Source organism: Mobula hypostoma, chromosome 29 (genome assembly GCF_963921235.1).
Source record: "Mobula hypostoma chromosome 29, sMobHyp1.1, whole genome shotgun sequence".
Taxonomy (NCBI): domain Eukaryota; kingdom Metazoa; phylum Chordata; class Chondrichthyes; order Myliobatiformes; family Myliobatidae; genus Mobula; species Mobula hypostoma.
In genome coordinates, this window is record NC_086125.1 from 21,266,721 (window position 1) to 21,280,689 (window position 13,969).

General features: G+C 43.0%; 1 protein-coding gene across 1 annotated transcript; it reads right to left on the minus strand.

Annotated features, from left to right (window-relative positions):
• On the minus strand, positions 1–13,684 carry pgls (6-phosphogluconolactonase). Its single transcript, XM_063035611.1, has 5 exons — positions 13,338–13,684; positions 10,998–11,105; positions 8,100–8,201; positions 4,659–4,799; positions 1–1,428 (listed from the first exon to the last, which is right to left on the minus strand). The coding sequence occupies exons 1-5, from the start codon at positions 13,620–13,622 to the stop codon at positions 1,294–1,296; spliced, it is 771 nt and encodes a 256-aa protein (XP_062891681.1). The 5' UTR covers positions 13,623–13,684; the 3' UTR covers positions 1–1,293.
• Positions 13,685–13,969: the final 285 nt, after the last annotated feature.

Below are 13,969 nucleotides of genomic sequence, written 5' to 3' on the forward strand. Positions count from 1 at the left end.
GAGAAGGGATCTTATTGAAACATATAAGATTATTAAGGGATTGGAGACGCTGCAGGCAGGAAGCATGTTCCCGCTGATGGGGGAGTCCAGAACCAGAGGCCACAGTTTAAGAATTAGGGGTAGGCCATTTAGAACGCAGTTGAGGAAAACTTTTTCACCCAGAGAGTGGTGGATATATGGAATGCTCTGCCCCAGAAGGCTGTGGAGGCCAAGTCTCTGGATGCTGTCAAGAAAGAGATGGATAGAGTTCTTAAAGATAGTGGAATCAAAGGTTATGGGGATAAGGCAGGAACTGGATACTGATAGTGGATGATCAGCCATGATCACAGTGAATGGCGGCGTTGGCTCGAAGGGCCGAATGGCCTACTCCTGCACCTATTGTCTATTCCTGGCAATGCGTTACTTTAGCCAGAGGTTAGTACAAATGTAGCCATATAATTTATCAATGAAAGGACTAGTCAGCAAGTGCAGGTCATAGTTTGGTTATGTACAACCAAAACAACTAGTTTAATGCACACTTACAAATATCCTGTTAAAATACACAGCAGTTTAGGTCAGACATGGAAACTGGCACAAATTCATGATTTACTGCGAGACCACCAAAAACAAAACTACTGCAGCATCTGGAAATGTCAAAAACAAAATCTTAGCAAGTCAAGTAGAGTCTGTGAAGGGAGAACAAGATTTCTGGTCTATTTCTCCCTCCACAAATGCTATCAGACCACCTGTGTAAACATTTTCTATTTCTAAATCTATTAGATCAGTTCCATTCCCCTAAACACTAGTAAAACTAATACCCTCAAATATTAGTGTGGATTAGACGTAAATGCTACTCCATTACTGGTAAATGGTAGAATGGCAATACATCTGACAGTCTGTTTGGACCCAAAATACAAAATGGAATCCTTAAACTACTGAAGGAAATACTTCAGGCAAAGAGACAAGATTGACCGCCAAAAGAAAACAAATATAAAAAAACCTAGAATGTGGACAATAAAGTTTCAAATTTAAACAATTCTGTTTACAACCAATTCAGTGTTTATTTCCCCAGCTTTACTTTTTGAATTTGTTGGTTCAGCTATGCCAAAGCAATGATCAACAGTTCTCAGGCCAAATACAGACAGCATCTTCTTTGATACCAAGTCTGTTTTTGACAAATCAAAACCAATCTACGATTCCCAAAGGTTACTCCACTTTTGCAGATTGTTTGGGATTGATTAAATAAAAATTAGCCTGACAGATCCTGACCCATTCGCCCACATCCTTGTGTAATGAAAGAGTACGGGCATGTGTCTATTGATGCGTCCGGTCCACCTCAATAGTCAGCTTGCTTGCGGCAGCCTCATCGATAAACCAGTGCACCTCCCCGTTGGCTGGCTGGATTCGGGCAGCAGGTAATGGATTTTCCTTGTGGCTTTCCAGAATATCCTGGGTAAAGGCAACAGCAGATGACTTACAAATCCAAATGTACATTGCAGCAAATATTAATGTAAGCAGGCATTCTGCTTCTGATTTCTCAAAGACTTGGAACTTCAATTCCAACACCCAGGAAGCTTTTCAGTTGTCGATAGATACAATCTCTATCAGTACAGCCAAATACAAAGGAGGCTGGATATATCTCGAACTAAACAAGATTGTTACACTGGGTGCCAGATGCTGCACCTCAGGATTGGTCTCTTAGGGGAGCTATGCATATTTACCTGAACAATATTGGGCCTTTGGAGGATTATGTTGTAAGGAAAGTTTGCAAAGAAAACGCTGCTTTTTTAAAAGATCACCCTTATTTGTCACATGTAAGTTGAAGAATCAATTGAAACATGCAGTGAAATGTGTCATCTGGGTCAATGACCAATATAATCTAAGGATGTGAAAGGGAAAGTTCACAAGTGGTACACCTGCTTCTGGTGCCAACAGAGCACCCCCACATTTACTAACCTTAACCTGTAAGCCTTTGGAATGTGAGAAGAAACCGGACCAGCTAGAGGAACCCATGCAGTAAAGAAGAAAAACACAAACCCTTTACAGACAGCGGCAGGAAGTGATGACAGGTTGCTGGCATTGTAAAGCATTGCACTAACCACTATGCTACAGCACTGCCCTCATCCGTAAGGGGTGACCTGAGAGAGCCACTTAAGATGATTAAAGGAATCAACAGTCTGTTAGAAGGAAGGAAAGGGGAAAAAAAAACCACAATGGACAAGTCCAGGATGTAATAAGAGCACTTCTCCTGAAAGCTGTGATGAAGCCTGTATGATCTCAATTAAAAATTGGGATTGATTGATTATGTATGGCTATTTAGGGTTTTAGAATTAACACTGGTATGAAAGGATTTGGGTACAACTAGCCACAAGCCAGAACAGGGTTTCTCAACCGGGGTTCCTTGGGAGGTAGCTAGGGGTTCCGCAAGAGATTGTGATTTAAAAAAGTTTTTGAACAATGCGCAATGCTAGCACTTGCGCTGGTGGGCAGTGACCAAGCAGCCCTGTTAGCAATCTCACTAAAGATCTCCCAGCCCAGTATGGTAGTGCACGGTAGGGCCATGTTTATTTGATCTATTCACAATTTTTGACACAGGATAGGAGAGACCATTGATAATTGGTGAGCACCGTATTGCACGGAGGGGAAGACGTTAGGCTGGTAATTGGTGAGTGCTGTATTGCACGGAGGGGAAGACATTAGGCTGATAATTGGTGAGTGCTGTATTGCACGGAGGGGAGGACAGTAGGCTGATGATGAGCACAAAGTGCTTTTTCTGAGCATTGAATGGACTCAACCAAGTTGGGCTGACATCAGCCCCTCCCTCCCAAATTATCTCCCCCAATTTCTCCTTGCGCACTGTCCAATGACTAATAGGAGCAAACAAACTCTACCGTTGTAGTAGAAAATTGGAGGGTAATTTTCATTCTAAAGGAGGAATTTTTATGTGCTGCAATTCAACTGTTGGCCTGCCATTTTGCTGTTGTTGTAAACTTTGCAAAAGGTGGATTGTGTAGATTAGAAGTGAATTGTATGGTGAAGTTTTCGCACATTTATTATGATGTTCTTATTATGCAAAAACAGACAAAAAAAAGTCTGTCTTTACAATGAAAGCTACTTATCACTGGGTTTTTACATGAACAGGTGATCTAAGTTGTCCTATTCCCTTGTGCCTGGTCTATGGCAAACGTCTTACAAAGGCTCCAGCAAAACTGAAAAGACACTTAACTACAAATTACAGCCATGTGACACGTAAAAATGCTGATTATTTTAAACGGCTATTGGAATCTCGAAACAAAACAAAAGTCTGTTAATAAAGTCACAGTCAGTAAAAAGATTCAGGAAGCAAATCATTTAGTAGCAGAACTTATTACCCAGGAAAGGAAAAGTCACACAGTTGGTGAGAACCTAATAATGCCAGGATGTAAAATTATCATGGGTAAAATGCCAGGACAAGAAGCAGTACAAGAAATTGAAAAGGTTTCACTCTCAAATAGTACGATGTTTTCGTTTTGATGACATGTCAGACAATGCTGAAGAGGTTTTGTGTGATGAACTGAAAACTGCTTCTCTATCCAGGTTGACGAGTCAACAAATTTCACCAATAAATGTCATGTTGTAGATGATGGGTGAAATTCAAGAATTTTTTTCTGTTGCAAAGAGCTGCCTGAAACAAGCAAAGGCCAAGATATATTTAAATGTTTTGTCTTCTTGTCTGGTAACAAAAGGTCTGTCTTGGAGGAACTGTGTTGGCATTTGTACTGCCCCATCAATGTTTGGCTCCATGAGAGGTTTTGTTTCTCTTGTAAAAAAAAAAGAAAATCCTGATGTTGTCACAATCTACCGAGCCTACCTTTAGAAAAATTAAATCCCATTTTGGCTTAAGCCATTTAACAGAAATTCCTTATGTTTGCCTTGTGAGTTTTTAAAAATTTATAAAATGGAAAGAAAGATTAATTTCAAGAAAGATAAGCTAAGCTTAACTACCTGTTCCCCCCCCACCCCCACCCCCAAAGAAAGGTTGGCTAAAAATTCATTCTCTACTCAAAAGAACATTGACAATTATTTTTGGATTATTATACCTACAATTTACTAATGTACTAAGAGCTGTAGATATAATATTTTTTACGTAGGGGTTCCTTAAGACGCAAAAATTATTTCGATGATTCCTCCAGGTAAAAAAGGTTGAGAAAGGCTGATCTAGAAAATATCACATTTAATGTAACATTTGATGGCTCTGGGCCTGTACACACTGCAGCTTAGAACAATGGGGGGAACTTATTAAAGCTTACTGAATATTGAAAGGCCTGGATATAATGGGGATGGAGAAGATTTACCTATAGTGGAAAGTGTCCAGGACCAGAACGCATAGCCTCAAAATACAAGATGCCCCATTAGAACAAAGATGAGGAGGATTTTTTTTTAGACAAAGGGTGGTGAAACTGTGGAATTCATTGAACAGATGGCAACAAAGGCCAAGTCACTGGGTTTATTTAAAGCACAGAATCATAGATTCTTTATTAGTAAGGACAACAAAGGGAGAAGGCAGGAGAATGGGTTGGAGAGGGAAAAGATATCAGCCATGATCAAATAGCAGAGCAGATTCTATGGGGCAAAAGACCTATATCTGCTCCGATGTGTCACGGTCCTATGACTCAACGCCTATTTTCCCAGCTTCTTACCTTTAAGGCTGGTGCCTTACTCTCACCGGTCACAACAAAGACAGCACACCGGGCAGCGTTAAGTAAGGGCAGCGTCATAGTTATACGTTTCGGAGGTGGCTTAGGAGAGTCACTAATTGGAGCAATGATTTTACTTTGCTCCTGTTCCAGAAAAGAAGTAAAACAATGCATTAATGGAGACATTAAAACTCACAGGATTTAACCACGAGCATTAACTGGAAGCATTTCAATAGTGATTAACAGCAATGATAAAGATATTAAAGGTAAGCTTTACTTGTTACATATACTATACATCAAAACACCAGCATTTTATGTGTGTTGCAGATACTTATGCACATTTTATTCCATATCTGTCCTTGAACCACTAACTTTATTTTTTTTTATATATACAACCCTGAATTCTTCTTAATTGTTGATGCTTTTGTTGCATGTCCAGCTCTGAGCAACACACCAAAGCAAATTCCTAATACACATCAATGTATATGGTGAATAAAGCTGACCCTTGATCCACTTTGTACATTGACAGCAGTTATATTCCCCAACCAGAGACAACGATACACTCCTCATGTGATGCAGGAATGGTCCCGAGTGAGACAGGCGGTTGCCAAACAGCAGGGTTATTGACCTGTGGAATTACCAGCTGCAGACAGCATCAGACTCTTCTCTAGATATCTGGCTCTTAAGTGTTATCTCCCTCAAGTGACAGCAGTGTCTTAACATGGATCAGCAATTGAGTGTTCAGTTCACACTCCAGAGAATCTAGCATCATCTTCCGGCTGAATATTTGCCAAGTGCAAGACCTTCAGCGCCACCCACCTCTATGCTCCTCTTTCAATGTCTGGCACAGAACACAGACGGGGCAAGACTAAATGACGCGAATCAAGCCAGCAGCTCACCATCTTGGAGAAGCAAACAGATATAACAACAGGAGGTACTCCCTCCTCAATTCCCAAAGACCAGTCCCACTTCAGGAATGTTAGCACATTTGTTGTGCGTACAGGGAAAACTGCACCCAAGACACCATCTGCTGGATTAAACACCAAACCAGGTCTCAGACTGCTAACTCAGCCAGTGGAAAACTTCCAGTCAGCAGGTAATTTTCTCTGCAGTCGTACTGACCCTTCATTCTCCATACTGTACTGTGCAAAAGGCTTGGTGGGAGGGGGGGAGAGAGGAAGAGAGGGGGGTCTACTAAATGTTTACTAATATTAACAAAAACTGAGGACTCACAGATATTGCTGTTTCAAGGACAAATAAAGAGGATGGAAATGGATGTCATTCCACCATTTGCTTCAAATCAGAATTAATCCACAGGAATTTTTTTTTTTTAAAAACAGCTTGTAGTACAGTGTAAAAGTCTTAGGCACCCTAGCTATATATATGTGCCTATGACCTTTGCACAGTACTGTAGCAAAAACAAGACAATTTAGTCATTGTTAACTATGGCAGTTTCTGTGCACAGATGAGCACTGTAAGCACTTACCCCTCATCCTTCTCAATTTTAAATAACCACAAGCCGTCCCACTGTCCTCTCAGGACAACCCATCACTGCAATCAAATGACCCTGTGCTACATTACAACAACGGCTGCACATCTGAAGCAGAGGTTAGTGGATTGCTTCACACAGCCAGCTTTCACCAATTGGGGTTTAATCCCCTCTGCTGCCCGTAAGCAGTTCTTCCTGTGAGAAACAAGAGCCTGAAGACACACTCAAAATTTTAGGAGCAGCTTCTTCCCCTGCCCCATCAGATTTTGGAGCAATCCACAACACTACTTTGTTCTTTTTGTTTTACATTATTTATTTCGTAATTTCTAGCAATCTTATGTCTTTGCACTTTACTGTCACATCATAAATCCTATTCTGAATATAGGCGCAAGTCTTGAACTGGAAACATTTCAGAGGGGCAGAAATGGGGGGGAAGCATGAATACAGGCTCTTCAGTCTAAACAGACCATAAACAGCCTCTGCTCACATCCCTAACCCATCTTTTCTCACAGTTTTATCCTCTTCCCCTTACATATACCTCTGCTTTCACACCTCCCTTCGGTGGGGAACAGCTTCGCAATTTCACCACTGAAAAAGCTACTCCCTGGTCCTTTATTGGATTGGAGCCTCGGATTTTAAACCCAGTCACATTAATCGAGCACTGTGAGGGTCATGATTTTCGACTTCTCCAGTGCGTTCAACACCATCCGCCCTGCTCTGCTGGGGGAGAAGCTGACAGCGATGCAGGTGGATGCTTCCCTGGTATCATGGATTCTTGATTACCTGACTGGCAGACCACAGTATGTGTGCTTGCAACACTGTGTGTCCGACAGAGTGATCAGCAGCACTGGGGCTCCATAGGGGACTGTCTTGTCTCCCTTTCTCTTCACCATTTACACCTCGGACTTCAACTACTACACAGAGTCTTGTCATCTTCAGAAGTTTTCAAATGACTCTGCCATAGATGGATGCATCAGCAAGGGAGATGAGGCTGAGTACAGGGCTACGGTAGGAAACTTTGTCACATGGTGTGAGCAGAATTATCTGCAGCTTAATGTGAAAAAGACTAAGGAGCTGGTGGTAGACCTGAGGAGAGCTAAGGTACCGGTGACCCCTGTTTCCATCCAGGGGATCAGTGTGGACATGGTGGAGGATTACAAATACCTGGGGATACAAATTGACAATAAACTGGACTGGTCAAAGAACACTGAGGCTGTCTACAAGGGCCAGAGCTGTCTCTATTTCCTGAGGAGACTGAGGTCCTTTAACATCTGCCGGACGATGCTGAGGATATTCTATGAGTCTGTGGTGGCTAGTGCCATCATGTTTGCTGTTGTGTGCTGGGGCAGCAGGCTGAGGGTAACAGACACCAACAGAATTAACAAACTCATTCGTAAGGCCAGTGATGTTGTGGGGATGGAACTGGACTCTCTGACGGTGGTGTCTGAAAAGAGGATGCTGTCTAAGTTACATGCCATCTTGGACAATGTCTCCCATCCACTACATAATGTACTGGGTGGCCACACGAGTACATTCAGCCAGAGACTCATTCCACCGAGATGCAGCACAGAGCGTCATAGGAAGTCATTCCTGCCTGTGGCCATCAAACTTTACAACTCCTCCCTTGGAGGGTCAGACACTCTGAGCCAATAGGCTGGTCCTGGACTTATTTCATAATTTACTGGCATAATTTACATATTACTATTTAACCATTTATGATTTTATTACTATTATTTATGGTGCAACTGTAACGAAAACCAATTTCCCCCGGGATCAATAAAGTATGACTATGACTATCCAATTAAATCAATTACAAACATTGATGAAAGGAGGCTTATCTGAAAACCAGCTAACCCAACACCTACAACGTTTCCAGGTTGAATTTAAACCAGTGACAGTCTCCAAACGAATGCATCAATTTGTAAGCAACTCAGAACACAATTTGTTCAGGTTACCTGCAGCAGGGGATGATCTGGGAAGAGAGAGCAGGTGTGCCCATCGGGACCAATTCCCAGGATCAGCAAGTCAAAGACTGGTATATTATCACTTGGAAACATCTGGAGGAGGAAAGTACAATCAGAAGGTCAGAACAAGGAACACTGACCGAAATGAAAATGATATTAGCAATCACGCAGGAGCCTGCAAGGACTGCACTAGTCAAGCAATGTTCCAAAATGCCCGCAAATTTGCCCAAAATGAGATACCAATGCAGTTTTAAGCTTTACAATGTGGATTTTGATCTTATTCATAGCAGTGTACGTATATCCCAGCAATGTATACATTCCATATTTACAACACTGTATTAGGATGAACTGGTTTCTCTGGATGAGTAACAATCCAATCTGGATGAAATATAATGATCTATATACAGTGATGCAAATGTTTGGGCACCCCGGTCAAAATTTCTGTTACTGTGAATAGTTAAATGAGTAGAAGATGAACTGATCTCCAAAACTCATAAAGTTAAAGATGAAACATTCTCTTCAACATTTTAAGCAAGATTAGTGTTGTACAAGATTTGTTTTGTACAATTTTAGAGTTTAAAAAAAGGAGCACCATGCAAAAGTCTGGGCACCCCAAGAGATTTGAGCTCTCAGATAACTTTTACCAAGTTCTCAGACCTTAATTAGCTTGTTAGGGCTATGGCTTGTTCACAGTCATCGTTAGGAAAGGCTAGATGATGCAAATTTCAAAGCTTTATAAATACCCTGACTCCTCAAACCTTGTCCCGACAATCAGCAGCCATGGGCTCCTCTAAGCAGCTGCCTAGCACTCTGAAAATTAAAATAAATGATGCCCACAGAGTAGGAGAAGGCTATAAGAAGATAGCAAAGCGTTTTCAGGCAGCCGTTTCCTCAGTTCGTAATATAATTAAGAAATGGCAGTTAACAGGAACAGTGGAGGTCAAGCTGAGGTCTGGAAGACCAAGAAAACTTTCCAAGAGAACTGCTCGTAGGATTGCTAGAAAGGCAAATCAAAACCCACGTTTGACTGCAAAAGACCTTCAGGAGATTTAGCAGACTCTGGAGTGGTGGTGCACTGTTCTACTGTGCAGCGACACCTGCACAAATATGACCTTCATGGAAGAGTCATCAGAAGAAAACCTTTCCTGCATCCTCACCACAAAATTCAGCATCAGAAATTTGCAAAGGAACATCTAAACAAGCTGATGCATTTTGGAAACAAGTCCTGTGGACTGATGAAGTTAAAATTGAACTTTTTGGCCACAATGAGCAAAGGTATGTTTGGAGAAAAAAGGGTGCAGAATTTCATGAAAAGAACACCTCTCCAACTGTTAAAGCACGGGGGTAGATCGATCATGCTTTGGGCTTGTGTTGCAGCCAATGACATGGGGACCATTTCACTGGAAGAGGGAAGAACGAATTCAATTAAATACCAGCAAATTCTGGAAACATACATCACACCGTCTATAAAAAAGTTGAAGATGAAAAGAGGATAGCTTCTACAACAGGATAATGATCCTGAACATATCTCAAAGTCCACAATGGACTACCTCAAGAGGCGCAAGCTGAAGGTTTTGCCATGGCCCTCACAGTCCCCCAACCTAAACATCATCAAATATCTGTGGATAGACCTTAAAAGAGCAGTGCATGCAAGACGGCCCAAGAATCTCACAGAACGAGAAGCCTTTTGCAAGGAAGAATGGGTGAAAATCCCCTAAGAATTGAAAGACTCTTAGCTGGCTACAAAAAGCATTTACAAGCTGTGATACTTGCCAAAGGGGCTGTTACTGACCATGCAGGGTGCCCAAACTTTTGCTTCGGGCCCTTTTCCTTTTTTGTTATTTTGAAACTGTGAAAGATGGAAATAAAAAAAGTAATCTTGCTTAAAATGTTAAAGAAATGTGTCATCTTTAACTTTACGTCTTTTGGAAATCAGGTCATCTTTTACTCGCTTAGCTATTCACAGTAACAGAAATTTTGACCAGGGTTACCCAAACTTTTGCATGCCACTGTATAAGACAGGAAAATCCCAGGATAAACATTGATATAGGATGTCTGTAAATAATGTTCTAATCCCTCTGTACCCGGATTTCACATATTACAGAATTACTGTGAACCAGAAGGCTATTTAACGACCCAAAACCATCTTCCTCCACACCCCCTAACAAAAAATGCAACCCATCATCTTCACCAATCCAATTCGGTCCACTCAATCTCTTTCCTGAAAAGCTCTACAGATGTTTCCTTTTCACTGGCACAATTCTTTTACGGGCATTTCTACTGCATTTGCTTCTACTGCCTTTTAGTCTAAATCACAGCAATTCCCTTCATAAAAGAAATTCTCACCTCTGTGTCCTCTAAAGACTGAGCAGTCTTTTGCCAGAGGAAATAGCAGTTTACTAAGTATTATTTTCAAACCCTTTAACTTTGAATGTGTCAAATCCTTCTGTTTCAGGAATGACCCCTCTCTCTCCAGATCCTCAATGTCAATGTCACTTTTCTTTAGCAATCCCAGAGAAAGGTCTATTCAGATTTATTTATCACAAATGCACTGAAACATACAGAGAAATGCATTGCTGGGGTTATCAACCAACACGTGCTGGGGAAGGTGGGGGGGGGGGGCAGCCTGCAAGTGCCACCAAACATTTCCAACGTCAACATAGTATGCCCACAATTTTCCAGCCTGAAGTATTTCCAAATGCTCTGCTCTATACAGTACTTGCCTCACCTCACACTCGATCCAATTATACCCAAGAACTATCATTGCCTCAGAAGTTCCTTCAGCCTAATATGATGAGAAGACAGGCCCCAATTTCTGTCCCATCCATTACACAAGAGCACTGGAAGGCTTTGGATCCTCACACACTACAATGCTGTTCAATACCGTACCTCTCTCAGTCTCTCCGCGTACTTGTCCGCTGCTTCATCCACGGGCAGCGCTGGGTTAATAGCGACCACGCGGTTATTAGGAATGGAGATCTTGGAGAACAGGTGCTTCTGGAGGAGGTAACGCAATGGTTAAGTGCTACGGAGACCAGCCCAGATCAGGAGAAATGGAACAAAGTGTTGACGGCTGTAAACATCAGGCAGATTCTGCGGATGCTGGAAATTTTAAACAACACACAAAAAGTGCTGGATGAACTTAGCAGGTCAGTAAGATCAATGGAGGGGAGTCCTGATGATCTGCTGAGTTCCTTCAGTGTCTGGCTCACTCCTGCTCTGATGATAGAACATCCCACAGACTTCAACTGCTCAATACTTTGGAACAAACACCAAATGCTGGAGGAACTCAGCAGGGTCTGCGGAGAGGAACGACTGTTCTACGTTCCGGTTAAGAACCTGCAGCAGGATTCTCAGCATCTGTAGAACCTCTTGTGTTTATGTTAATTACTTTTACCCTTTATGCCCATGGATTCTTGCACTCAGCCTTTCTGGATGCTAACATTCTGGCAACATTGTTGCTTCATGATTTATTACTGGAGAAATAAAACGCTCAAAATTTTGAATTAGCAAGCCAGATATAAAGATATCAGCATAGCTACCAAAGAGAGAAAAGGCAGGGAGGCTTAGGGGTGGAATTGGAGTTGATGAGAGGGTGATGGAGCAGGAATGTGACACAGAGGCAGAACTGGAAGAAGTCAGAAGCAGTAAGGCAACAGCAGAGGAAGGAAACGCAGAAGTGTTGGAAATATAGGGCAGGAATATTTCTCTGTCAGCATTCTTGATCCCTCTTCTATCAATAGACACATCAGATCAATGATGCTCTTTCACACCCCCTTTCCAGTGATACTGCCATGTTCTTGTTCTCTTAATTGTACCTTTCCTGCTGACTCTATTATTGTCACTTCAGTATTCGATTCCGCAGACAGCACTCCTATCTTGACACCGTCCTGCTGTTGTGCACTCTGTGTAGTTATGATTATCACGTACACCCTTTATTCTGAGAGCTTCACCAAGCAAGTAGTTTCACCGCACACTTGTCCATATGGCAATGCATTTAATCTGATCTGAATCCGATTCCAGCATCCCCAAACCAAACCAGTGCCAATTCAAATCACTGACTCAAGTATGGTTAACCCCAACCCAAAAGTTGGCCTTATCTAGTAACTAAACTTTAATGCCCATTGGAGTCAAGACCATAAGACGTAGACCATTCGGCCCATTGAGTCTGCTCCACCATTCCATCACGGCTGACTTATTTTCCCTCTCAACCGCATTCTCTTGCCTTTGCCTCATAACCTTTAACACCCTAACTAATCAAGAACCTATCAAAGGATCACTTTTCCAAAAAAAAGTTCATTTTATTGTCAAAGTACACATGTACAACTCTAATATTAATCTTCAGATAATCATGAACTACAGAAAAAGCAGGGGTGTTGTTGAAAGAAAAGACATCGACTCCCCATCCCCTGGCAAACCCCACTTTAAATAATCCAATGACTTGGCTTGCACAGTCATCTACGGCAATAAATTACCCAGATTCACCACCTGGCTAAAGAAATTTCTCCCCATCTCTGTCTTACAAGGACGTCCTTGTATTCTGAGGCTGTCCCCTCTGGTCCTGGCCTCTCCTGCTATAGGAAAGACCTTCTCCACATCCAACAGTTAATGGTACTATTAGACAGGGATAATTGGCTCCTTACAATCACTCAGATTAGTTTCTCATATACACACACCAGCATGCAATGAAGTTCCTTGCTGGCATGAGAGTTACACAGAAATACAGTGACAAGTGTAAAACAACAGATTGGTGCAGAGTATAGTAGCACAAACTGAGGCAGTGGAGACAGAAATTCTGAAGTGATCATAAAAGAGGTAGAATTGAAAGAGTCCAAGAGTGTAGAAGGGGGATGTGAAAAAGATGACTGGATCACAAGTCTGATCATAAGCAGAGGGGAAGGAGCTATGCTTAGGTCTGGTCATCCACGCCTTCAAGCTCTGCATCTTCTCCCAGTTGGGAGAACATTAGGAAAGGTTTGACAGGCACCTGTAAGCCTTCCTGATCAACGCCCCACGGCGTCGGGTCCTATGGATAGTGTGATGTACCGGGCAGTGTTTACCACTCTTAGCAGGACCTGTCTACTCGGAGTTCAGCAGGTTTAAATGCACCCCAATGAGTGCAAATGCATGCAAACGACCCCCAATACTGAACAACGGCCAAGTGACTCCTATGTCCCTTGACCTCCCGGCCCGAATGACTGACCAACGACCTGGAGCCCCGGCCCTTACCCGGTACAGGCCACAGGTGCTCTCCGGGTCCTCGAAAGGGACCAGCCGCTCGTCGCAGAAGCCGAGGACCCAGTTTTTACAGTCGGCACCCGGCTGCCGCGACTCCCGGTCCAGGGCGGCCGGGAGTTCGGCCGACAGCAGCTGCACCAGCCCGCCGCCCGACACCGACACGGCGAAGCGCCCGCGGCTCTGCACCGCCTGGCTGGCGGACGCCAGCACGAACTGCCCCAGGGCCGGCCCCAGCTCTCGGGCCGAGGAGAACACGCGAATCCGAGGCGAGGACATCACAGCTCCGGCCAGGTGACGAGTGCAGCAGCCGGTTCAGGGAAGAGAGCGAGCTACCGCCCACCACCACCAACTATCGCCTAATTGCCTGAGGCAGCCGTCAATCACCACGAGAAGCGAATTGATTGTACGGCTCCGACGTCAATCAATTCTTCTCAGCGAATACCCATCCCTCTGGTTGGTCAAATAGCATGCACGGCAGCCGAACCTGATTGGTGTCAGTTACCTCACGATTTCTTGTCCGTGATTGGTTAAAATAAACGCCAATCAATTACTTCTGCTCATTGATTGTTTCATTAATACAGCAAAGTCATGATGAATCGAAAACGGCGTTCGGCCCGTCTACT